General features: G+C 48.6%; 1 protein-coding gene across 1 annotated transcript in view; it reads left to right on the top strand.

Annotated features, from left to right (window-relative positions):
* WDTC1 (WD and tetratricopeptide repeats 1) overlaps positions 1–19,725 on the top strand; it is a 50,970-nt gene extending 31,245 nt beyond the window's left edge. Inside the window, exons 6-16 of the mRNA XM_011955573.1 lie at positions 593–780; positions 3,420–3,602; positions 4,930–5,024; positions 5,422–5,537; positions 7,553–7,628; positions 8,244–8,352; positions 9,117–9,290; positions 12,367–12,602; positions 15,084–15,258; positions 16,438–16,630; positions 17,353–19,725. Coding sequence (XP_011810963.1) covers positions 593–780; positions 3,420–3,602; positions 4,930–5,024; positions 5,422–5,537; positions 7,553–7,628; positions 8,244–8,352; positions 9,117–9,290; positions 12,367–12,602; positions 15,084–15,258; positions 16,438–16,630; positions 17,353–17,550 — 1,743 coding nt within the window. The 3' untranslated portion in view covers positions 17,551–19,725. The remainder of the gene's footprint in view (positions 1–592; positions 781–3,419; positions 3,603–4,929; positions 5,025–5,421; positions 5,538–7,552; positions 7,629–8,243; positions 8,353–9,116; positions 9,291–12,366; positions 12,603–15,083; positions 15,259–16,437; positions 16,631–17,352) is intronic.
* Positions 19,726–25,782: the final 6,057 nt, after the last annotated feature.

The following is a 25,782-nucleotide window of genomic DNA, read 5'->3' as shown; positions in this document are numbered from 1 at the left end:
CCGGGAGGCGGAGCTTGCAGTGAGCTGAGATCCGGCCACTGCACTCCAGCCTGGGCGACGGAGCGAGACTCTGTCTCAAAAAAAAAAAAGAAAAAAAAAGAAAACAAAAACCAACAACAACAACAAAACACCCTTAAAACACTGAAAGTCTTTTTCACTTCAGGACTAATTTATTAATCTCTAGATTACTGAGTAGTCATCATGAAGCAGGTAGAGCATATGGGAGTCAGACAGACTTGGGCTTGAACACAATCCTGCTGCATATTACTGCTGAACCTCAAGGGTTTTGTTTTGTTTTGTTTTTTTGTGGGTTTTTTTTTTTTTTGAGACAGTCTCACTCTGTCGCCCAGGCTGGAGTGCAGTGGCACAATCTCAGCTCACTGCAGCCTCTGCCTCCCGGGTTCAAGAGATTTTCCTGCCTCAGCCTGTTGAGCAGCTGGGATTACAGGAATGAGCCACCACGCCCAGCCTGAATGGGCTCATTCTCTTATCTGACATGGAGAGAGAAAAGGGTGCAGACATCCAGGCTAGCCTCCTTCCATAGCCATTTCTACTCTCACCACCCACCCCTTCCTCCATTTCTCCTGAATAGTTCCTGCCTCACGCTGGGGACCGCATCTTGATCACGGGGGCAGCTGACTCTAAGGTGCATGTGCACGACCTGACGGTAAAGGAGACCATCCACATGTTTGGAGATCATACAAACCGGGTGAAGCGCATTGCCACAGCGCCCATGTGGCCCAACACATTCTGGAGTGCTGCTGAGGATGGGCTTATCCGGTAAGAGTCTTGGGCATCTAGTGAGGCCTGTTGCTCCCCCATCCCATCATCCTATAGTGTTTCCTTCTACAGGCCTAGCTCTTTCCCTCTAGCAGAGGTCCAACCTCCTTTGACTGCCCAGGGCAGTTGTCTGTGTACTAACTCCATTGGGAACATTTGCTTACTCTGCTCTCACCTTCCTCCTTCTTTGCCCTCCCTTGTACTAACTCTAGGCCCACAAGCCTTTTCTCACCACCTCAGATGTCCACGGTCTCTTCTGCTTCTGAGCATTCACATTACTCTTTCCTCTACTTTGAGATTCTCTGTCCCCAGCTCTTCCCATGTTGGACTCTTTCTTATCCTAAGGAGATCAGCTGGAGTTACCTCTTCAGAAGCACCTTCTCTGACCATCCTGTCTAAAGTAGACAGATGTTATTGCTTGTTTTAATACACTAATTATATCCTCTATAACTCTAATTGCCACCTGTAGTTACTTTATTTTTATTAATTAATTTATTTTTTGAGATAGGGTCTCACTCCATTCTATTGCTGAGGTTGGAGTGCAGTGGTGTGATCATGGCTCACTGCAGCATTGTCTTTCTGGGCTCAGGTGATTCTCCCACTTCCACCTCCTGAATATCTGGGACTGCAGACACGTTCCACCATGCTTGGCTAATTTTTTCTTTTTCTTTTTTCTTTTTTTGTAGAGATGGGGTTTCTCTGTGTTGCCCAGGCTGGTCTGGAACTCCTGGACTCAAGTGATCCTCCCACCTCGGCCTCCTACAGTGCTAGGACTACTGGTGTGAGCCACCACACCTGACCTTATTTTAATTTTTACTTATTGGTTTACTTTTTTGTCTGTATCCTCACTAAATAGTAAAAGTAAACTCTCTTAGAGCAACTCCATGTCTGTCTTGTTCTTGGTTGTGTCCCTAGAGCCCAGCACAGTGCCTGGCACACAGAGCCGCTTGATACATTTCTCTTGAACAGTTGGTCAGTGGCCATATACCTGGGAGGGGGCAAGCCAGCTGAAAATGGTAAAATGGACTGACCTCTTTTCCAGTGCCCTACATTGTTACACATTTGCCTCTACTTCCCTTCATTCTAAAATGGTGTCGTTGCCCTTCTTTAACTCCTTTCTTCAGATGTGACCTTAGAACTTCTTCCTTATCTCCCCAGCCTGCTTTAATCTGTCTCCCTTGAGTTCCTGTAGGACTTTGTGCCCTCTTTCCTTTTACAAATGAGGAATATCTAACTCATATATAAATTATAACATAGTCAAGAACAAGGCAATAAAGTCAGACAGACCTGGGGTCAAATCCTAGCTCTCTCACTCAGTATTTGACTGGGATAAGTCACTGCATCCCTGAACCTCAGAAGACAGAATGCACTTGGTCAGTGGCAGGTCCAACTCTGTGTAGTACTTGTTGACCTTGGCTGACCAGATTTTGCCAGGGCCAGCTGGTAGAAGCTGAGCGTCTAGCACATCGGGTAGGATCCTAAGTGTTTAGGCATAGGCACAGTCAGAGAAGGTGTCCTAGCAGAAGGTGAACATAAGCTGGGCCTTCCAGAACAGACAGGATTTGGATGGGCAGGGAAAAGCAGAGTGTATTCCCCAGCTTGAGCAGAGTTTGCAAAGGCAGAAATAAACATGGCATGTGCAGGATAAAGAATTCTGTAGTTATAATTGACCCACATTTAGAAAACTGAGGAATAAGGTTGGAGAGAGATGTGAAATTGAGTCTTGAAAACCAGACTGAGGAGTTTGGTGAAAGTAAACTTGTGCTAAAAGTATTGAGGAATCTCTGCAATTTTTTGAGCAGGAGAGTGATGTAAAATAATATTTTAGGAAGAGCAACCTGGTGAAGATGGCTTAGAAAGACAAGGTGAACAGCACAGAGGTGGTAACAGATGTCCAGGCAAGAGGGGTGAGCATATGGATGATGTCCCCACAACCCACCACTCTCTGAGGATACCTGTGTATTGGCAGCACAAAGTTTCCCCATCTGGAGCAGTGGGAGTTTGCTGCTGTTTGGTAGCCTTTTTGGCATTACCTTTACTGCATGGATAAGACTTTTAGGCTTGCCTTGGCCCATGGTATATCTAGATAGCTCTTGGATGATCTGCAGATTCTCTTTTCTGTCACCTCCATACCTTGTTTCATGAAAGAAACTAGATTAGGTAGGAATGGAGCAGAGTGTTTAAGATGCCATCTTAGAAAGCTTCCCCAGCTCTGCACTTACTAGCAGTGTCATCTCAGTCAGGTTATTCAACATCTTTGAACCTCAGTATTCTAATGGTACCTAGGGATGATGTTAAGATTTAATTAAGGGGCAATACTGGACATAAAGCACATTTTCACTAAGTATTGGTAATCAGTAGTAGTATAACAGTAGCAATAATACTGACATCTGTAGAATATGTACAGTAGTGTCCACCTTAGGAGTTTTAGTGGAATAAAATAGAATGTGTGAGAAGCCTACTACAGGTACCTGGCACACGGTAGGCACTCAAGAAATAGGAATTGTTTTTGACATTCTTATTTAGAAACAGGTCCAAAGTCCCTCCCAATCCTCTTGCATAACAAGAACTTGTCTTTTCCCCTGCCTTCCACACAAGGACCCCAAGCCCCAATTCCCTAACTCTGTCCTCTCTCACAGCCAGTATGACCTTCGAGAGAACAGCAAACACTCGGAGGTGCTGATTGACCTGACAGAGTACTGTGGCCAGCTGGTGGAGGCCAAGTGCCTCACCGTCAACCCCCAGGACAACAACTGCCTGGCGGTTGGGGCCAGCGGGCCCTTTGTGAGGCTCTATGACATCCGCATGATCCATAACCACAGGTATGAATAGTTCAGCCTCCTGTCTCCTATGGGTAAGTCCCTGGAGAACCTGCTGCCCCTTTCCCTCACTGCCATTGCCATGCCCTCTTCTATCACAGCTCACTGCAGCCTCGACCTCCCAGGCTCAAGCGATCCTCCCACCTCAGCCTCTCAAGTAGCTGAGACTACAGTCACACGCCACCTCGCTTGGCTAATTTTTTAATTTTTTTGTAGAGGCGGGGTCTTTCCATGTTGCCCAGGCTGGTCTCAAACTCCTGAGCTAAAAGCAATCTTCCTACCTCGACCTCCCAAAGTGCTGGGACTACAAGTATGAGCCACTGTGCCTGACCCCTTCTTTTATTTATTTATTTACTATTTTTTACTTTTTTGAGACACAGTCTTGCTCTGTTACCCATGTTGGAACACAGTGGCATAATCTCAGCTCACTGCAACCTCTGCCTCCCGGGTTCAAACAGTTGTCCTGCCTCAGCCTCCTGAGTAGCTGGGATTACAGGCACCTGCCACCACACCTGGCTAATTTTTGTATTACTAGTAGAGACAGGGTTTCACCATGTTGGCCAGGCTGGTCTTGAACTCCTGACCTCAGGTGATCTGCCCGCCTCAGCCTCCCAAAATGTTGGGATTACAGACGTCACCCACCACACCCAGCCTGGCCCCTTCTTCTTTATGAAATGGACTTTCTTCAATTTTGTGATTTTTAAAAAACTTAATCCTTGCTTATATTGGAAAATATGAAAAGTATAAATTACCCATAATCTCTTATATAATTTCTTATGTAAATTCCTTATAATTTCCTTATATTTATTTATTCTTATAATTGCTTATACAAATCTCTTATAGTGTCTTTCTGAAAGAAATCACTGTATATAATATTTCCTGCTTGTTCTTGTAATACTCAGAACCCCCACAGCACTCCCAGACCTGAGTTGCCTCTTGAGCCTGTTGCCCAGGCTTTCCATGATTCTTGGGATGGATGCAGGAATGTCTGGCCTGCTTATTTTCATTCATGGGCTTGGTGACCATTGCTTCCCCTCACGCACTGCATGGCTTGGAGTGGGTCTTGAACCTTAGCTTGCTTGTTTGTAAAATGGGAAAGATAAGGTGGTCATGAAGACCCAGACAGCTTATAAGACCTACTTGGTAAAGCACTGTAACTTATGTGTCTGTAATTGTCTAGTTGGTGGGCCTTTGGGGTTGCTTAGGTAAGGAAGAAAAATACCTCCTATATCTCTCAGATACAAATGTAAGTTTTCTTTTAGTGAGTGTGGTCTGGTCTAGCCAGAGGCAGTGCTGTGACTTTAACCTATATGATTTTCCTTCCTATCAGAAAGAGCATGAAGCAGAGCCCTTCAGCGGGTGTGCACACCTTCTGTGACCGGCAGAAACCGCTTCCGGATGGTGCAGCCCAATATTACGTAGCAGGTAGTGCTCAGCACAGCTCTGGCCCCAAATTGTTGGCTAGATGCTGACTCTTTTGGGGGCAGTCCAGGGAGACAGCATGGCATGGTGGTCAAGAGCAAGAGTTTTAGAGTCAGACAGACCTGAGTTTTAATCCCAACTCTGCCATTGACAAGCTATGTCACCTTCAGCAAATTACAGAAAAGAAACTCATCAAGGTTAAGTAAAATGGGATTATAATGACTAAATGAGATTAAATACATAAAGCGGCTGGCCCAGTGCATATAGTAAGGGCTCAACACTTGTAGCTGCTTTTATGCTAAAGTTGATTGGTATCATTTTTGCTATGACTGACTTCACACAATCTCATGCCCCTTTGAAGGGGACTGGGACCCTAGTATGACTGGGCTATTCCCTGCAGGTCACCTGCCAGTGAAGCTTCCTGACTACAACAACCGTTTGAGAGTGCTGGTTGCCACCTATGTGACCTTCAGCCCCAATGGCACAGAGCTGCTAGTCAACATGGGAGGGGAACAGGTATGTACAGCATAAGGTGGTTCTGCCCCATCACCATTCCATGCCCAGCAGCCAGGGGCGTGTACGTTATGTTCACTGCTGAGGCAGACAAGACACAACAGCCTTATGGTAAATGATGTTACAGTGATATGTGGCGGTGATGTGGCATCATAGGACACCAGAGAGGTGTCCTAGCTCAGTCTTTTTATTTCGTTTTTTCTTTTTTCTTTTCTTTTTTTTTTTGAGACGGAATCTAGCTCTGTCGCCCAGGCTGGAGTGCAGTGGCGCGATCTTGGCTCACTGCAAGCTCCACCTCCTGGGTTCACGCCATTCTCCTGCCTCAGCCTCCCGAGTAGCTGGGACTACAGGCGTCTGCCACTGCACCTGGCTAATTTTTTGTATTTTTAGTAGAGATGGGGTTTCCCTATGGTCTCGATCACCTGACCTCGTGATCCACCTGCCTCGGCCTCCCAAAGTGCTGGGATTACAGGCGTGAGCCACCACGCCCAGCCTTATTTCGTTTTTTCTTAAGGAACTAGATAGAAATAGGATAGTATGGTATTTTGGTTAAGAATATGGATTTTGGAATTGGTAGACTTCTGTTCAAATGTTGGCCTGCTATTTACCAGCTGTTTACTGTGACTTTGAGCAAATCTCTTTATTTTTCTGAGCCTCAGTTTCCTCGTCTGCTATTTTCCTAGGAGGAAATCCCTGGGGCTCAGAGCATGCAGCTCAGGGCAAGCTATAGGTTAGGGCCAGCTTTGGGAAGTGTTCTTTGATAATGGCAGGTTGCTAAACCTTCTGTTTGTGTGCTCTCAGGATATTTAGTAAGCCTTGCATACATTTATTTACTCTACCAACACTGAGCACTTACTCTGGGACTAGCATTATTGTCAACATAAGAGAGACAAGTGGGAAATACCCATCCCCAGGCTGATGGGAGACATGACAAATGAAACAGTTAATGATGTTACAAGGCAAGGCCCAAATATATACAAAGGAAATGGGATGCAGAATAGGTGAGGATAAGCCAGACACTCCTGCACCTGTCCAAGGAATCATGAAAGGCTCAGGAGTAGTGCCAGGGTAAATGTAAAATGAGACCTTTGGCTTTGTGACCTTTGAGGACTTCTTCACCTTTTTAAACATATGACACGTGATTTTTTTTTTTTCTTTTTCTTTTTCTTTTTTTTTTTTTTGAGATGGAGTTTTGCTCTTGTTGCCCAGGCTGGAGTACAATAGTGCAGTCTCGGCTCACTGCAACCTCCGCCTGTTGGATTCAAGCAATTCTCCTGCCTCAGCCTCCCAAGTAGCTGGGATTACAGGCATGCACCAGCACACCTGACTAATTTTGTATTTTTAGTAGAGATGGGGTTTCACCATGTTGGTCAGGCTAGTCTCAAACTCCTGACCTCAGGTGATCCGTACACCTCACCCTCCCAAAGTGCTGGGATTACAGGCATGAGCCATCGCACCCGACCTTTTTTTTTTTTTTTTGAGGCAGGATCTCACTCTGTCACCCAGGCTGGAGTGCAGTGGTGCAATCTCGGGTCACTGCAGCCTCGACATCCCAGGCTCAAGTGATCCCCTGACCTCAGCCTCCTGAGTAGCTGGGACCACAGGCACATGCCACCACACCTGGCTAATTTTTGTATTTTTTGTAAAGATGGAGTTTCGCCATGTTGCCCAGACTGGTCTCAAACTCCTGGGCTCAAGCAACCACCCTCCTGCCTCAACCTCCTAAAGCACTGGGATTACAGGCTATGCCACCATGCCCAGCCAAATGTGATTCTAATTAATCATAGTATTTCAAGCAGGGCTTTGGGTAGATCAGATAGCCCACCCTGAATGCCAGAGCTAGGAAGATTTTCCAGCCTGAGGTTTGCTGGAAACACCTTCTAGTATAGCTTGATGGTTCTATGCTCAACACTCACTATGTTCCAAGACCCTGGTTCTTGAGAAGCAGTCCTAGTTACTGGTTCAACCACATCTTTACCTCACAGCTTCCATCTCTTTTTTTGTCCCCTCAACTCTAGGTCTATTTGTTTGACTTGACTTACAAGCAGCGGCCGTATACCTTCCTCTTACCTAGAAAATGCCACTCCTCAGGGGGTAAGTTCTCCCTTAGGGTGTCTCTGCTGAGGGGGTGTAGGGGAGCTTGAGTGCATGCTACACCTGCTGAGAAGCCTGCCCTTTACTCTGGATGGCGATCTTCAAAAAGAGCAGATCTCTGAAATAACCCTGCCTGTGCAGTAAGAAAGAAGATGACAATAGAGCAGAGATCTCTTCAAGAGCTTTGCATCACTGCCCTTTTTGCTTCCCTCTGGAAAGACAGGTTCCTTCCATGGCTTGGCTCTTGAGAACCTGAAGTAGTTCCCCTCTCCTTTGTATCCTGGCCCAGTCTTCTCATTGATTTCTTCCTGGGGCCTGCAGTTGATTTAGGCACATCCTCCCTCCATTCCCACCCCCAGCCCCAGCCCCAGCCCCAGCCCCAGCCCGAGCCCCAGCTGAGTAATGCCACAGTGAAGTTGTGTCTCTCACCAGCCAGCAGAGGGCGCACGGGCTTTTCTTTATGTCAGAACTTGCTTTCTGGGAATGGTTCTTACTCTGGGAGAGTAGTCCCACGATGGAACCATCAGACCCTGTGATGGAAGCTGGAGGGCTGCCAGGAAGAAATGGGTCCTCTTCCTGAGTTGTTGCTGTCACTTTCTCACTATCTCCTGCCAGAAGTCCAGAATGGCAAGATGTCCACCAACGGTGTATCCAACGGTGTGTCCAATGGCCTGCACCTTCATAGCAATGGCTTCCGGCTGCCGGAGAGTAGGGGACATGTCAGGTGAGGCCAGCTGGCTTGTCCAACCCTCCAAGCCCCAGTTACACTATATGTACTGGAGGGAGGGACATAACCTGTAAATTTTCCTCCTGACCCACACCCACTCATGCATCCCAGAGAGTGAGGACCAAGGCAAAGAGGCTTCTTGGAGGGTGTCTAGTGTTTCCAGTGCCCCTCTGCCTGGCAGGACACTAGTCATGGTCAGACTGTAGCTCTAGCCTGTTGGTACCAGTAACTGGGGTCAGGACCCAGGGGCTAGCTGCCTCTTGGCACTGAGCTCTCTCCAAAAAGGGGCTGCATACAAATGGGCCTCCCCATTATATTATTCCCCATCCTATAACATATCCTTGCCTCTTTTCTCTGCCAGGCCCTGTGCTAGGCTTTGGATACAGAGGTGCTCAAATTCCCTAGTCTTGAGAGAAATAGAATTCTTTAGACAGTGATCCATAGGAGGGACTTGGGTGGTCATAAGGTTCAGCTCAGTATGGAGGCAGGTGGTGTCAGCTACTGCTATGCCCAGGAGTTTAAGTACAGCTTCATTTCTGCCCTTCCTCTTTTCACTGGCTGAGAGTATTTGGAATGGTGTCTGTTCCCTATCACGGTAATAGGTAATAGCCCAGGCCAGAGTAGTGGTCCCCTCTTCCAGAAAGCAGTCAGATCCCAGGGGCCAAGAAAACCTGGGTGACCCTCAGGCTATGTTACAGACTTCCTGAGGGGCTGCTCTGACCTTCTTTGACTGTTCTGACTTGGCTGTATTTCCCCTGCAGCCCCCAAGTAGAGCTACCGCCATACCTGGAGCGTGTGAAACAGCAAGCCAATGAGGCTTTTGCCTGCCAGCAGTGGACCCAAGCCATTCAGCTTTACAGCAAGGCTGTGCAGAGGGCCCCTCACAATGCCATGCTTTATGGAAACCGAGCAGCAGCCTACATGAAGCGCAAGTGGTGAGTGGCCACTGCAGAGGGGATCTGGGTCAGGATGAGGGACAAAGCAACTGGACCAAAAGGCAGGGGCCTGATGGAGCCAAGTTGCCAAGGCATCCAGGGAAGGTGGCAGGAACATATTGCTGCCTCTTAGGGCTCCTTGGCCTCTCCTCCCCACCTCCAGGCTAATGGTGGGCAGGCGCCAATCAAGCACTAAGGAAGCTCACAGTTATGTGGAACATGTTCAAAGCTAGTTCCTACATGGCATATTATTATAAAGTGCTGTGGCCCCTAGGGAAGTAGGAGTTGAGGATTGTTAGTCCCAACTGTTGGAGAACTGGACTTTGAAGAGCAGTGGAATCTTGCTAAGTGGAAATGAGGGCTTTGGTGACTTCAGTTGGTATGTGTCTAAAATATTCTGCAGTCCCTTGCCCCCGCTAAGGCTTGCTTTCTGTGTTCTTAGACCCTTTGGACTGAGTACAAACCATATCCCAGAAATCCAAAGCTGGCTATGGGTCACGCTAGGGTATGGTGGCTGGTAATAAAGAAGTAGACCATATCCGAAAGAACTCCTCATCTTTGGAGACCATCAGGGCCCCCAGCCCTTCTGCCTGCAGCACCAGCAGGCAAGCAGACATGCAGACCCCGCCCCCCATCCCCCAGCCAGGGCCAGGACTAGAGATGGATAGAGCTGGGCCCACAGCCATTTCTGCTCCGTCTGGCATCCGTCGGCTCTGCCCAGACAGACAGGCCAGCTGGTGTGCCATCGTCTGGCTGCAACTAGGCAGGCCAGAGAGGGAAGCTTAAGAAACCCACCCAAGTCAGCAGGACGGTAGTGCTAGGTAGGAGTGAGGAAGATGCTATCCCCCAGCCTTAGCTGAGGCATCAGGAGTTGGCCAAGGGCTCAAGTGGCAGCCAAACCCAGGAGATGACTGTTCTGGGTGAATCCTGAGTTGATTCACCTCTCTGTCCAACAGTTGGGTAGAACTCAGTGGTCCTCATCCAAGCTGAGGATGAGAGCTCAGCTTCACTCCTGCATTCTTGCTAAGTGAAGTTGGTGTTTTCCCAATCCATATGTGCCCTCAGCATGTTCTCTGAGCTCCTACTATGTGCTAGGTACTAGGAACACAAAGTTCCTGTGCTCCAGAGGAGCCGCCGGACAGTGGGTAAAGTAGTGGACATACTTCAGCATTAAAGAGATAGAAAGCAGTGAGTCTTGTAAATGGTCAGGTAAAGGGCTGTGGGCATCAAGAAAAGTTGGATCGCTTTAGCTGGGGAGCAGGGAAGCATCAGAAAGACATGGCGTCTGAATGGGCTTTAAGTGTAGGCAGGCTCAGACAGGAGATGAAGGAGAGGAGGGGCCTGTGGGGGAAGGACATTCCAGGGAGATGAAATGGTGTGAACAAAGGCGTGGGGGTGGGGGACTGACTGAAGAGCTTGTTTGCAGAACAGCAAATCCATTTGGCTGGAGCAGAGGGTTCGGAGAGGGACTGGCAGGAGATGAGTCTGTGAGGTAGCCTGGGGCCGGCCTAGGGAGGGCTTGGAATGCAGAGCGGTGACGTTGGCCTCAATTCAGTGCATGATGGGCAGCTACTGGAGAGTTCTGAGCAGGAGAGGGATGTGCCGAGGGCTGTCCTTTCAGGGAGATTGATCTGGCAATGAGTCTAGGAAGGGTGAGCCCTGGGGCCAGCCTGCTCTCAACCCCCATCCCCACATGCCTGCCAGTGACCCCTAGAATGTCACATTCTGTCCTAGGCTAGTCTCCCCAGGGCTGCCATCTGCTCCTGGATGCAGTGGGAGCTGTCACCCTCTGGCTCCTGGCTGGTCTCTGGTCTGGCTCTCCCCAGGAGCTCAGAGGGGCACCTTGCAGGCAGTAATTGGGTTTCCACACAGTGCCTGCTCCTTCGTCACAGCCACTCATCCTGACGCAGGCCACACCATTGAAGCAGCTCTGTTTCCTGCCTGCCCCCACATGGGCTGAGCTGCTGGTTGCTGGTCTGAGCATGGCTGCTCCAAGGACTGGGTGCTCCCTCTGAGTGCTGCAGAAGGAGGCTTGGGAAGGACCTTCCCATGTCAGACCTGCCTTAGCCATGCCGGATTGGTGTGAGCTGTGCCCTTGGAGAAGGGGCCATTAACTCTAGGGGGTGTCTCTTACTGCTGCTTGGCACAGTTGAGTCCTAGGCCTACCCCAGCCCAGCTGAAAAAAAAAAAAAAATGGGCTTCCAAAGAAGCAGCTCCTGTGGCCCGTCTGGCTCTCCAGACAAGAGGCAAGCACAGGTCTGTGGGTGCTGGGGGAGTGTGCTTCCTATATTCTGGCACAGGGTGGGAAAAGGAGGGGCTTCTCTGATCTCCTTTCACTTCCTCTTTCCCCACTTCCCCACTAAAAGCACTCCCACTTCCCTTCATCCATGCTTCAGGAGGTTGGAGAAGTGAGTAGGGACGATTTGGAGCTCCTGGTGTGCACAACCCCCCTTACCATCAGCTTCCAGAGAGCCGACTCTGCCAGACTGTCAGGCCCCATCCTCCAGCCCCAGGAGGTAGAGGCCACAGCTGCTATGGATCAGTCAGCCAGGACAGAGGGGGGTCTGGCTGAGGGCTTGCTGCCTGCTGATCAGACCCTGCGTCCCCAGCCTGGCACTTCTGGCTTCCCCAGACCACAGAACTGTCCTTGAGGGCCCCCTGCCTTGGACATGGCTTTGAAGGCCAGCTGGGGGTGATTTGAGGAGGTGGATGGGGGAAGAGAGAAGGAGGGCTTGGGGAGCCTGTGGTGGGCAAGATGCCAGGCCTTCTGCTGCAGAGCTGCGGGTGCCTGGGGTGAGCCAGTGTGCAGTTGCACTCTGTGCCCAGCAGAGGGCAGCCTGACACCAGCTTTTGCCACCCTCAAGACCTCAGGGTTTCCTGGCTTGCTCCTTAACCATACTGTCTCCTGATGGGGGAGGCCTGGGCTGAGCCAGGATTCTCTTCGTCCTCAAGTCCCCTTGCCATGAGATCTGTCAGTGGTGGGCCGGGGTGGCCACAGGAAGTAGAGGAGACTGAGTAGGGACCCCTTGCTTGCCACATGGCTCCACCTCTAAGCCACTCTTCCCCACCTTCCCAGGGATGGTGACCACTATGATGCCCTGAGGGACTGCCTCAAGGCCATCTCTCTAAACCCATGCCACCTGAAGGCACACTTTCGCCTGGCCCGCTGCCTGTTTGAGCTCAAGTATGTGGCTGAAGCCCTGGAGTGCCTGGACGACTTCAAAGGGAAATTTCCGGAGCAAGCCCACAGCAGCGCTTGTGATGCATTGGGTCGTGACATCACAGCTGCCCTCTTCTCCAAAAATGATAGTGGTGAGTGGGCACTGTGGAGGGGGTGCTGTTACTCTTTCTCTTTGAGATGCTGCATGACATTCTGGAGAGGTCATGGTTCCGGGATTGGAGAGGCCTGGGTTCAGATGTTGATTCAGAAACCATGCAACCTTGGGGCAGTTACTTGGTCTCTCTCTGAGAGTGTTTCCTTGTCTGAAAAGGAAGGAGACATGCCAGCACCTCCCACTGAGCGTTTCTATTGAGGATCAGCATGTTTAAATGGCATGTTTAAAGCACCTGGGGGAGTGAGTACCTGGTGCCCAGGATAGGAGGAAGCTGAGCTCAGTCAGGCTCCCATTAGGCATTCTTACCTGCTCAGACAGGGCCCTGGTGGTTCCACTTGGGCATCTGAGAAGCAGAAGTTGGTCGTTGTGTTTGTTCCAAGTGTACAAGTGCAGCGGAGACAGTAGCGCAGAGCAGTAGAAATGCCTCAGGCTTGGAATGTGGGGCCTCGGTTCCAAATGCAGCTCCACTACGTGACTGTGGCTTTGGAGAAAGCACAGCCTCTCTACCTACTGCCTTACCTGCACAAAGAGCACGAGGCCCTGCCCAGCTCACCTCAGTGTGCTGGAGAATGAACTGGGTCATTGGTGTGTGGTCTGTAAACATGAACGGTGAGCTCACAGGAGGCAGACATGGATCTTCACCTCTCTCCTTTGCAGTTTACCAACCATGTGATAAATTCATTTGTTTAATGAATGTTATCAGACACCTGCCATGTGTCAGGCACTGTGCTGGGTCCTGGGAATAGAGCTGTGACTAAGTCACATGGAATTTCTGTGTTTATGGCCTGTACAGTCTAGTGAAGGAACCAAGTGATAAAGGAGAAACAAAAAGTATGACAAGTGCCATGGGGCCTGAATGGTGTGTGTGTTGGGGGGGCTTGATGGCATTCTGGGGTTCTTCAGGAAGAAACATTTAAGCTAAGATCTAAAGGATCCAAAGGAAGCATTAACTAAATACAAAATATAGCTGTGTGGCCTAGTGCAGTGGCTCACGCTTATAATCCCAGCACTTTGGGAGGCCGACATGGGAAAATCGCTTGAGCCCAGGAGTTCAGTGTCAGTCAGGACAACATAGCAAGATCCCATCTCAACAAAAGAAAAATTTAAAAAATTAGCCGGCCGGGCGTGGTGGCTCAAGCTTGTAATCCCAGCACTTTGGGAGGCCGAGACGGGCGGATCACGAGATCAGGAGATCGAGACCATCCTGGCTAACATGGTGAAACCCTGTCTCTACTAAAAAATACAAAAAATTAGCTGGGCGAGGTGGCGGGCGCCTGTAGTCCCAGCTACTCGGGAGGCTGAGGCAGGAGAATGGTGTAAACCCGGGAGGCGGAGCTTGCAGTGAGCTGAGATCCGGCCACTGCACTCCAGCCCTGGGTGACAGAGACTCCGTCTCAAAAAAAATAAAATAAAATAAAATTAGCCTAGGATGGTGGCACACAACTGTAGTCCTGGCTCCTCGGGCAGTTGAGGCAGGAGGATCACTTGAGCCCAGGAGGTCAAGGCTACAGTGAGCCATGATCACACCACTGCACTCCAGCCTGGGTAACAGAGCAAAATCCTATCTCCAACAACAACAAAGTGTAGCCGTGGGAGATGCAGAGCTCCTGGCATACGGACCAGGATGCTCCAAGGCCCTGAAGCAGGCACGAGTGAGTCACTTTTAAGGAACTGAGAAAACTTGTGTGAATACCTGTCACTTAACTGATCAGTGTTTCTCATTTGGGACCCTAATAACTTATCTTCCAGAGGGTAAGGGCATGGTCCTTACTGCCCTAAGCGCTATGAATCTGTTTATAAAAGTCACCCAGGCTGGGCTCGGTGGCTCACGTCTGTAATCTCAGCACTTTGGGAGGCAGAGGCAGGTGGATCACCTGAGGTCAGGAGTTCGAGACCAGCCTGGCCAACGTGGTAAAACCCCATCTCTACTAAAAATATAAAAATTAGCTGGATGTGGTGGCATGTGCCTGGTAGTAGTCCCAGCTACTCAGGAGGCTGAGGCAGGAGAATTGCTTGAACCCTGGAGGTGGAAGTTGCAGTGAGCCGAGATCATGCCACTGCACTCCAGCCTGGGTGACAGAGCGAGACTCCATCTCAAAAAGAAAAAAAAAAAAAAAGTCACCCATTCTCTCTTTGCTAGTGCCTCACTCTACCCTCCCCTGCCTCTCATCTCCACAGAAACACACTTTGAGTCTGCATCCTTAGGGCTTTCAGGCCCTCATTTAGGGACCTGAACGAGGGCCCTCCTGGCATCAAAGGTCTCCTCTTAAACATCCTCAGGGGCTAGATCCAAAGATGCATCTTCCTCACAACCTTTCCCCAGTTTTCCAGGATAAGGGTGGACGCAGGTAGCTCTATGTTGTCAGACTTTAGACTGAAAACAGAGCCATAGGTGGGGGGAAATAGGGAAGCAGAGAAAGGAACAGGACGCTTACCTTTTCTGGATCTCTGTCCCCAGAGGAGAAGAAGGGACCTGGTGGCGGTGCCCCAGTCCGCCTCCGCAGCACAAGCCGCAAGGACTCCATCTCAGAGGATGAAATGGTGCTGCGGGAGCGAAGCTACGACTATCAGTTCCGCTACTGTGGCCACTGCAACACCACCACGGATATCAAGGAGGCCAATTTCTTTGGCAGGTCCGAGGCCCTGAAGAGGAGGGTGCAGCCCAGTTGGCAGCAGGAGGTTGAGTGGGGAGTGTTGGGGCATAATGGTTTTAGAGAAGAATCTCAAATCCCTGCTCTGCCTCTGTACCCTTGGGCAAATGGCTTCACCTTTGTCAGCCTCTGAGGTTTTTTCATCTATGAGATGACCAACCTGCCATGCCCACTTATGAGGCCATAACAAGGACTAATAAGATAATCCAAGTAGAGCCTCCGGCACAGTGCCCGGACTACTCCTTCATCCCCCACCTCCTTCTCCCTCTGTCTGCATGTGCCAGAGCTTGGTTGCTTTATCTGCATTCAGGGAGCCTCCCTCTGTTTTGGAGTGAGGCAGCAGCCCTTCAAGGCTGGGAATCTTGGCACATCTGTTTTGTGCTAAGGGACAAACTCTGTGTTTCAGACACCATCACCCCTACCCCTCATTTGTAGGTGTACTTTCTTTGGGTAAGTGAGACACATGAACATGAATCAAGAATCTCTCCATAGGCAAGCACAGTGGCTCATGCCTGTAATCCCAGCACTTGGGGAGGCTGAAGCGGGAGGATCGCTTGAGCCCAGGAGTTTGAGACCAGCCTGGACAGCATAGACCTCCATCTCTACAAAAAATTTTTAAAATTTTCTGGGTGTGGTGACATGCACCTGTAGTCCCAGCTATTCAGGAGGCTGACATGGGAGGACCAGTTAAGGCCACAGTGAGCCATGATCATGCCACTGTACTCCAGCCTGGGTGACAGAACGAGACCTTGTCTCTAAGAAAAAAAAGAATCCATCAAGATGCCCTCTAAATGTCGGTGGTGTGTGAAGGGCTATATGGGGATTCTGGATGCCAGAAGCCTGGGACTGCTCAGGGAAGGCTTAGAACAGGGTATTTTAGAGACCCGAGAGATGATGTAAGATGATCCTGGCTCAAGGAGGGAATAATGAACTGTGGGGGAGACTGTCTTGGAGAAATCCAGGCAGTCGCTGGCCCTGGGTTTAAGAGAACAGTGACCAGGGCTATGTACATGGAGTTCTGGGTCAAGTGCACACCCCAGCGTGTGGGGGACTGAGTGGCTGCAGACTTCTTGCTCCCCCTTTACCTAGGCCATGTAGCCTCTGCTTGAGGCTATAGGGCAGTACCCCACCTGACCTCCCTGCCCTTTGCCCCCCCGCCAGCAACGCTCAGTATATCGTCAGTGGCTCTGACGATGGCTCCTTCTTCATCTGGGAAAAGGAGACCACCAACCTGGTCCGTGTGCTCCAAGGGGATGAGTCCATTGTCAACTGCCTGCAGCCACACCCCAGCTACTGCTTCCTGGCCACCAGCGGCATCGATCCTGTTGTGCGGCTCTGGAACCCCCGACCAGAGGTGAGGGTGCAGTCAAGGTGACCAAAGCCAAGCAGAGAGGAGGGCAGGGACTCTGTGGAAGGCTCCATTGGAGCCTGCTAACGCAGGGAAGAGAAATGAGCTACCCAGAGGCTAGAAGCTGCTGAGTAAGCTCTTACCCTGAGGCCCAAGGCTGTGTCCTCAGATTCCAGAAGCTCCAAATGCAGTGGCAATTGCCTAGAAACTGTGCAGAGGCCCTGGTCACAAGGGAGCTATGCAGGCTTTGGCATCTGGTAGGCCTAAGTTTGAATCTAGTCTCCTCACTACCTGAGAGACTTCACCATCTCTGACCCAGGCTTTTAATCATCTGTACATAGGGAATGGGAATGACAGCATCACCTTGAAAGGTTGCAGTGAGGAGTAAACAAGAGATGCCTGTGAAGTGTCCAGCCCACAAGGACACTTAGGACAGTGTAGTCCCCTCTACTCCCAGGGTGGGTAGCCAGGGAAGCTGGCTTGGTGCCTCCCCTTCCGCTCTGCCCTACTGCTTCCCTCTTCCCAGCTGGCAAAACAAAAGTCAAGTGGTATGTCTGATTCCCAAGATAATTTGCTGTGACTTGAAGATTCCCCATTGAGGGGAGAGGAGAAAGAAAGATGAAGGAAGAGTTGTTTAGTCTGTGTATTTCCCTCCCCCGCCCCATATGTATACCCTGGTGTCTCTCCCTCCGTGAGCCTCACGTGTGTTACCCCTTTCTCCACCACAGAGTGAAGACCTCACAGGCCGAGTCGTGGAAGATATGGAGGGTGCTTCGCAGGCCAACCAGCGGCGCATGAATGCAGACCCGTTGGAGGTGATGCTGCTCAACATGGGCTACCGGATCACGGGCCTGAGCAGTGGAGGTGCCGGGGCCTCTGACGATGAGGACAGCTCTGAGGGCCAGGTGCAGTGCCGGCCCAGCTAGACCCTCCAGCCCTGGTCCCCAGCCCCTGCTACTGGCTGGACCCTCCGCCCTGGGCAGGAGGTCGGGGGGATTCTGTTTTGGTTTGTCTTCCCCACCCCACTTTTTTTCATTTCCCCTGTTTTGTTTGTTAGTTTGGCATTAGGGGTGGAGGTTGCTACAACTTGCTGGCTTTCAGACTCTGGGCTGATTGTCCCCTGACTATCCCCAGCCCTGAAAAAAAGAGCAGGAGGGGATACCCCTCCATATGCCCCCCCCTACCTCCTGCTTCCATGTCCCTGGAGGGCTCTGGGCTGCCTCAGAATCCCTTCTGCCTCAGGTGGGGAGGAACAAGCTGAACTGTCTTCAGGGACTGTCCTGCCCTTCAGCTGGCAGCAGGAGGGGGAGTGGGATTCCCAGTTGGTAAGGGCTCACCTTGGCCTGTTGCCACTCTTGCTCCCTAGCCTGCAAGGCTAGCTCCCCTGTGGTCTTCAGGAAAGGTTTTGAAAAAGGATGGGTCCCACCCTCCCCCCAGAGCCACTAGTGTTAGAGCAGAACCAAAAGGAAGGACAGGAGCCCTGGAGTGGGCAAGACCAGGCTACCTGCTGAGGTCGCAGTGGAGCACCCTCACTCCTCTCCTGGCTACTAGCTCTGGCCCTGCACCTACTCTCACTGGCCACCTCTGGAGGCTCTGCCTTTCCCAAGGGCCCTGGCAGAGGGTGGGGCACTGCACCTTACCCCACCCATCCATGCCAGCACTTCTGCACTACGGCCATTCTCCTCTTGGGCGCTCCTCAGCCTCACTGTGACCTTTCTGCCAGAGCTCCCAGCCAGGCCTACTCTGCTGAGGTGGCGCTTCCTGCTAAGGGCCCTTCTCTGTCCTTTCTGCCCTCCTTCCCATCCCACATGCTGAGCCGCCACAAAGACCAAAGAAGTGATGGCTTTTCTCTGCCCCTGCTGCTCTGAGGGGAGAGGGGTGGGTCTCCTGAGCCACTCAGATGGGAAAGTCCCTTACTCAGCCCCTCCCTCCCCAGCAGCCCCAAGCTTTACACTGGATGCAGCGATCAACCCACCACTCACCAGGCCTCCCCTCCCCTCTGCCCCCTGGCTCTTAGCTCCAGCTGCTCCAGGTAGTTGGTTCATCCTTCCCCCTCTCTCCCTCCCTGCTTCCCCTCAGTGCTTACTTGGCTCCAGCCCTCCAGCTGCAGCCCCTGGGGAAAAGCAGCCTCCCTTCTCCTCTCCCTCTACTCCCTCCCTCCCTTCCTCAGCCCCTGTCTCTGCCAGGTGCCTCCTCTCAGTCAGGCTTCAGAGCAGCCCTGGAGACAGGAGGGCCATGTTAAAAGCTTTTTCACAGTTTTAAGAAGACAAGGGGAGGGTGAGGATAGTGGTGGGGGGTCTGGCACCATCTTATTGCTTTAATCCCAGCAACACAGGTGGCAGCTTCTCCCCCTTCCTTCCCACCCCAGTCCCTCTTCCCATCCCTCTCTTCTAGCTTGGTAATGAAGTATATTTATTGGTGATGGAAACAGCTGCTGCTGCTTCTCCTGCTGCTGGGCCCTGCTCCCCTGTCTCTTCTCTGTGACCTTTCTCTAGCCAGGGAGAAGGGAGAGCAGGAGTATTGGGGCTGGGCCCTGGGGCCCAAGGACCAGCTGGGTCCCCTTTGCTTTCTTGTGTTCCAGCCACCTGCCATTTCCTCCCTGCCTCCCACCCTCCCTCCCTGCCTCCTGTCCTGCTTCCCACCCCCTGCCTGCCCAGCCTGGGCCCTGCAGTGTGGAGAGACACATAAGCCTTACTGTCCTCTGGGGGCAGGAGCCGAGCCTTTTTGTTGCTTCGCTCCCAGGAGAGTGAGGGTGACGCAATTGATTAAAACCATTTTGTTCTAGGTGTGGCTGGTGACATTTGTGGGGTGCAGATGGGTATTGGAACCAAAGTGAGGGCACCTGGTCCCTCACCTCTGTAGCTCTATGACTTTGAGTAACCACGCCTCTACTGGGCAGAATCCTGCCTTGAAGGGTCACTGTGAGCAGTGACCACCCCGCCCAGCAGGACTGAGTGCAGAGTCGAGCTCTCATGGCTGTGATTTGTAATCATCAGCTTTCACTCTCCGGCTGTTTTTTCATCAGTAAAATAAGGGGCTTGGAATCTTAGTGGTTTTTCATACCAATTTACATTGTGACCCAATATACACGATTACTTGTATATATATGCGTGTGTGTGTATATATATATATATATAATGAACAAAAGTTTTACACAATAATATTTGCCCTTGCTACATGCAATGTGCTCTGCTTACCTTTCTGTTTTATTAGAGAAAAAAATATAGTTATAACCCACTAAATTGATTTCACATATGCAAGTTTTTGATGTGCCCTGGATTAGATAATCTCTTAGACTAGAGGTTCCTGAACTTTCTTAGCTCACAGCACCATTACCATCTCAGTAATTTTTTCATGGAGCCTCTAAGCCAAAAAAAATACCTAACAGTTCAATTTATTAAGTAGTTAAGCCCAAATCACTTAAAAAGTATTTATGTGCTAACAAGTTAGTTGCCATTTAAAAAATAATACATCTGAATTGGAAGAAACAATATTTCATTCTTTTTTTTTTTTCCAAGACGGAGTCTTGCCTGACTGATTTTTTTTTTTGTATTTTTATTTTTTATTTTTATTTTATTTTTATTTTTTATTTTTTATTTTTATTTTTTTGGAGATAGAGTTTCATTTTTGTCCCCCAGGGTGGAGTGCAATAGCGCAATCTCCGCTCACTGCAACCTCTGCCTCCCGGGTTCAAGCGATTCTCCTGCCTCAGCCTCCCAAGTAGCTGGGATTACAGGCGCCTGCCACCACATGCAGCTAATTTTTTGTATTTTTAGTAGAAACGGGGTTTCACTACCTTGGCCAGGCTGGTCTCAAACTCCTGACCTCAGATGATCTGCCCGCCTCAGCCTCCCAAAGTGCTGGGATTACAGGCATGAGCCACCGCACCCGGCCTTCATTCTTAAACAACTGCAATTACTAACGGAATCTATGCCGCCCACTGGGCACTGAACAACTTGTTAAATTTTCTAATGAAAGCAGATACTGCTACCTTCATTTCCTGTCCAACATCGACTTTCATCTGCTTTTTATCACAGCAACCACTAAAGACCCAGCTTCTTAAAGATGACATAATCAAAAGGATTGTGGCATAATCTAATAATGGAACTGTGAACTACCTTGAGCTAGTAGTTCACTCATTACCCAAAGATGTTGTGTATCTTTCAAAATATCCTACTTTGCCCCCTGTGAATTTGCTGTGGGTGCCCTCAGGTGCCTTGATGCACAGTTTGGGAACTGTGGTTTAGTCTGTGGGAACAGTAGTTTCACTACTGAAACTACTGAGAGGTCCTGCCAGAAATACCATAGGTGGTATTATAAAGCAGATACTATGGGCTGGTATCATTCCTCTGTGTACCCAAATTAACATCTGCAGAAGCTTCTTGAAGGCATTTCCAGACCAGGCAAAGAAGGGACAGTGTTCCAGACCAGGGAGTAGTGCAGAGTCCCAGGTTCCTTCATGAGCCCTGAATGACTCCATTTGGCTGGATGGTAGAGGGCAGACTGGAGGGGCAGTCAAATTGTGAAGGATTTCCTGTTCCTGGTGAGAGACCATAGACTTGATCCTGTAGGCAAGGGAGGCATTGGAAGACTTCACCAGGGTCTCCTTTTCATTTGGAGTTGGTACTCCATTTTTTAAAAAAATTAATAGCCTTTACTTTCTAGAGCAGTTTTAGGCTTACAGAAAATTGAGCAGATAGTATAACGAGTTTCATATACCCGTCTTTCCCCAGCTCAATTTTCCCAATTATCAACATCTTGCATTAGTACTTTGTTATAATTAATGAACCAGTATTGATACATTATGATAACTGAAGTCCATAGTTTACATTACGGTTCACTGTGTTGCACAGTTCTATGGGTTTTTTTTTGTTTTTGTTTGTTTTTTTTTTTGAGACGGAGTCTCGCTCTGTCGCCCAGGCTGGAGTGCAGTGGCCGGATCTCAGCTCACTGCAAGCTCCGCCTCCCGGGTTTACGCCATTCTCCTGCCTCAGCCTCCTGAGTAGCTGGGACTACAGGCGCCAGCCACCTCGCCCGGCTAGCTTTTTGTATTTTTTAGTAGAGACGGGGTTTCACCGTATTAGCCAGGATGGTCTCGAACTCCTGACCTCGTGATCCGCCCATCTCGGCCTCCCAAAGTGCTGGAATTACAGGCTTGAGCCACCGCGCCCGGCCGTGTTCTATGGGTTTTGACAAATGCATGTCTTGTATCCACCATTACATTGTCATACAGAATAGTTTCACTGTTCTAAAAGCACCTTGTCCTTAACCTATTCAGCCTTCATTAGCATCCCCCCAAAAAAGTACTTAGGAATAAATCTAACAACATACGTACAAGGTTTGTATGAGCAAAACTACAAAACTGATAAACCAAGGAAGATCAGGTAAATGGAGAGATGGTCCATGTTCACGTACAGGAAAACTCAGTATTAGGATGTCAGTTCTTTCCAACTTGATCTCTAGCTTCAACATGATCCTGGTCATAGTCCCAGCAAGTTATTTTGTATCACCAACTGATTATTCTAAAGTTTACATGAAAATGTAGAAGACCCAGAGTAGTTCCACTGTTCCAGCTTCTTCTCCTGGTGCTATTTGTGTGCTCATTCATTCTGTGCAGACCTGGTGCCTCATTTGTGAAGCAGCAGCTGAGGAGAGTGCAGCACTCACATGGCTGAAAAGCCCAAGGAAGGAGTCAAGACTGAGAATAATAATCTTATTAATTTGAAGGTAATGGGGCAGGATGGTTCTGTGGTGCAGTTTAAGATTAAAAGTCATATACCGGCCGAGTGTAGTGGCTCACGCCTGTAATGCCAGCACTTTGGGAGGCTGAGGTGGGTGGATCACCTGAGGTCTGGAGTTCAAGACCAGCCTGACCAATATAGTGAAACCCCATCTCTACTAAAAATACAAAAAATAGCCGGGCATGGTGGTATGTGCCTGTAGTCTCAGCTACTTGGGAAGCTGAGGCAGGAGAATTGCTTGAACCCGGGAGGCAGAGGTTGCAGTGAGCCAAGATCGCACCACTGCCCTCCAGCATGGGTGACAGAACAAGACGCCATCTCATAAAAAAAAAGAGTCATATACCACTTACTAGAGTAATGAAAGCCTGTTGTGAAGGACAGAGTTTGTCAGTGAGACAGATCAGATTCTAGTTTGACAGACAACCAGTCAGTGAAACAAACACACCTGCACAGTTGGAAATGGAGGATGAAGATAACAATTGATGTGTTTCAGCAACAGACAAGAACTGTCTACTGAAAAAGGAACCTGCCTCTTTACTCTAGAACTTTGTTCTTATAGATCAAGATTACATTCTCAATTAGAAAACTGCAATTTGGTTCCACCACATCATGACTATTACTATAGTATAGTTTTCTCTATTCTTTTATTTTTCCCTTACCCATTCCTTTACGGTACATAAAATAACGGGTGTATGTTCACAAGCATTTTGCTGTCTTAAATATTAAATGGCCAATGACATCCACTTGATGTCAATCAAAACATACCCGTGAGGAAAAATACTGATTCTTGAAAATTACCTCCCTTTCTCCATCAGTGGCATGCTTATTCAACTCTTATCTTATATTGCAATGTTTTATTTTGCTCTCACTATTTTAACAAAAAACCAAAAAACAAAAATCCTTGCATACCTTATTCAACTGGAGAATTTTAGTGTTTTTCATTTATTAATTGTAAAACCAAGGACAATTTTATAACTTTTTTTGTATATAGCTCTTACATGTAGGGCAATCTGCCTGTAAGTAGGGATAAATTACACTTAAAAAAAAAAAAGAATCCTAAATAGTTTTCCCTTCAAATCGAGCATCTTGTTTAAATAAACTTCTTGTTAGAAATGGAGAAAAAGAAGAAAGACCCAGAATAACCAACACAATACTTACGAAAAACAAATTCAGAGGATTAACACTGCTGACTTCAAGACTTACTATCAAGCTACAATAATCAAGACAGTGTGGTACTGGCAAAAGAATAGACAAATAGGCCAACGGAACAAATAGAGAACCCAGGAATAGATCCATACAAATACAGTCAGCTGATCTTTGACAAGGCAGTAAAGTCAATTCAATGGAGAAAAGATAGTCTTATCAACAAACAGTGATGGAACAATTGGACATCCATATGCAAAAAAAACATCTAAATACTGACCTAACACTGTTTACAAAAGTTAACTCAAAATAGATGGCAGACCTAAATTTAAAATACAAAGCTATGAAACCTCTAGAAGATAACATAGGAAAAACATCCAACTTCATCTATAGCTTTAACATAATGCGAGTTGTAGTCCCAGCCACTTACTTTGTTGGGTTTGGCAATGAGTTTTTAGATACAACACCAAAACCTCAATCCAGGAAAGAAAAAAATTGGTAAGTTGGACTTCATTAAAATAAAAAAATTTCTCAGTGAAAAACACGGTGGAGAGAATGAAAAGCCAAGGACTGGGAGAAATATTTGTAAAACACAGATAAAGGATTTGTAGTCAAAAATACACAAAGAACTCTTTTGTGTGTGTGTGTGTGTTTGAGACAGAGTGTAGCTCTGTATCCCAGACTGGAGTGCGGTGGTGCAATCTCAGCTCACTGCAAGCTCCGCCTCCTGGGTTTACGCCATTCTCCTGCCTCAGTCTCCCGAGTAGCTGGGACTAAAGGTGCCTGCCACCATGCCCAGCTAATTTTTTTGTATTTTTAGTAGAGACGGGGTTTCACCGTGTTAGTCAGCATAGTCTCAATCTCCTGACCTTGTGATCTGCCCGCCTTGGCCTCCCAAAGTGCTGGGATTACAGGCATGAGCCACCGCACCCGGCCAAGAACTCTTAAAACTCAACAATATGGAAACAACCCAATTTCAAAATGGGCAAAAGATCTGAACACCACACCAAAGATGATTCACAGGTGACTAGTAAGCATATGAAAAGATTTTTAACATTATGTCATTAGGGAATTGCAAATTAAAACAATGAGATACCATTGCACATCGCACACTTACTAGGATGGCTAAAATGCTAAAACTGTCCACAGCAAATTCTGACAAGGATGTAGAGCAACAGGAACTCTCATTCATTGCCAGAGGAAATGCAAATAGTACAGCCACTTTGAAAGACAGTTTGGCAGTTTCTTACAAAGCTCAACATACTCTTACCATACAATGCGGCAGTCTCTCTCCTGGTATTTAACTAAAGAGGTTGAAAACATGACCATGTAGAAACCTGTACATGAATGTTTAATGATTGCCAAAAACTGGAAGCAACCAAGATGCCCCTCAAAAGGTGAATGGAGGCCAGGTGCGGTGGCTTATGCCTGTAATCCCAGCACTTTGGGAGGCTGAGGCAGGTGGATCACTTGAGATCAGGAGTTCGAGACCAGCCTGGCCAACATGGTGAAACCTCATCTCTACTAAAAATACTAAGATTAGCCAGGAGTGGTGGTGTGCACCTGTTACCCAGCTACTTGGGAAACCAAGGCAGGCCAATTGCTTGAACCCGGGAGGTGGAGGTCACAGTGAGCCAAGATCGTGCCACTGCACTCCAGCCTGGGTGACAACAGAGCAAGACAACGTCTCAATTAAAAAAAAAAAAAAAAATGAACGGATAAACAAACTGATAACAGCCATAAAATGGAATATTATTCAGGATAAACAGAAATGAGCTATCAAGCCACAAAATGATATGGAGGAAACTTAAATGTTTATTGCTTTGTGAAAGAAACCAGACTGAACGGGCTACATCCTGTATGATTCCAACTATATGACTTCCTGGAAAAGGCGAAACTACAGAGACAGCAAAAAGATGAGTGGTGCTCCCTTTTTAAAGAGTGTCCACATGTGTGACTCATCCAAAGCATTCACGAGCCCTGCTGATAAGAGAGTCTATAGTAAAGCAGAGATTAGAAATTGAGACTTCTGCATTTGTGGAGGGCAACTGTGGCCCCAGAGGGCTGCTCCTGTCTCTGCTTAGGAGCATGCCCAAATATTGTTGCAGAACTTAAAAGGTGATGAGAAGTCATCTAGCTCAGAGGCTCTCAGCCCTAGCTGTAAATCAGAATCACCCAGGATGCTTTTATAACTTTCCATGCCCCACCCCAGAGATTCTGTTTTAATTGGTCTGAGGTGGAGCGCAGACATCTGTCCTTTTTTTTTTTTTTTTT

The sequence above is a fragment of the Colobus angolensis genome, unplaced genomic scaffold (assembly GCF_000951035.1).
Source record: "Colobus angolensis palliatus isolate OR3802 unplaced genomic scaffold, Cang.pa_1.0 Scaffold4, whole genome shotgun sequence".
NCBI lineage: Eukaryota > Metazoa > Chordata > Mammalia > Primates > Cercopithecidae > Colobus > Colobus angolensis.
Note: the sequence above shows the minus strand (reverse complement) of the source record. Positions and strands in the feature narration are given on the sequence as shown.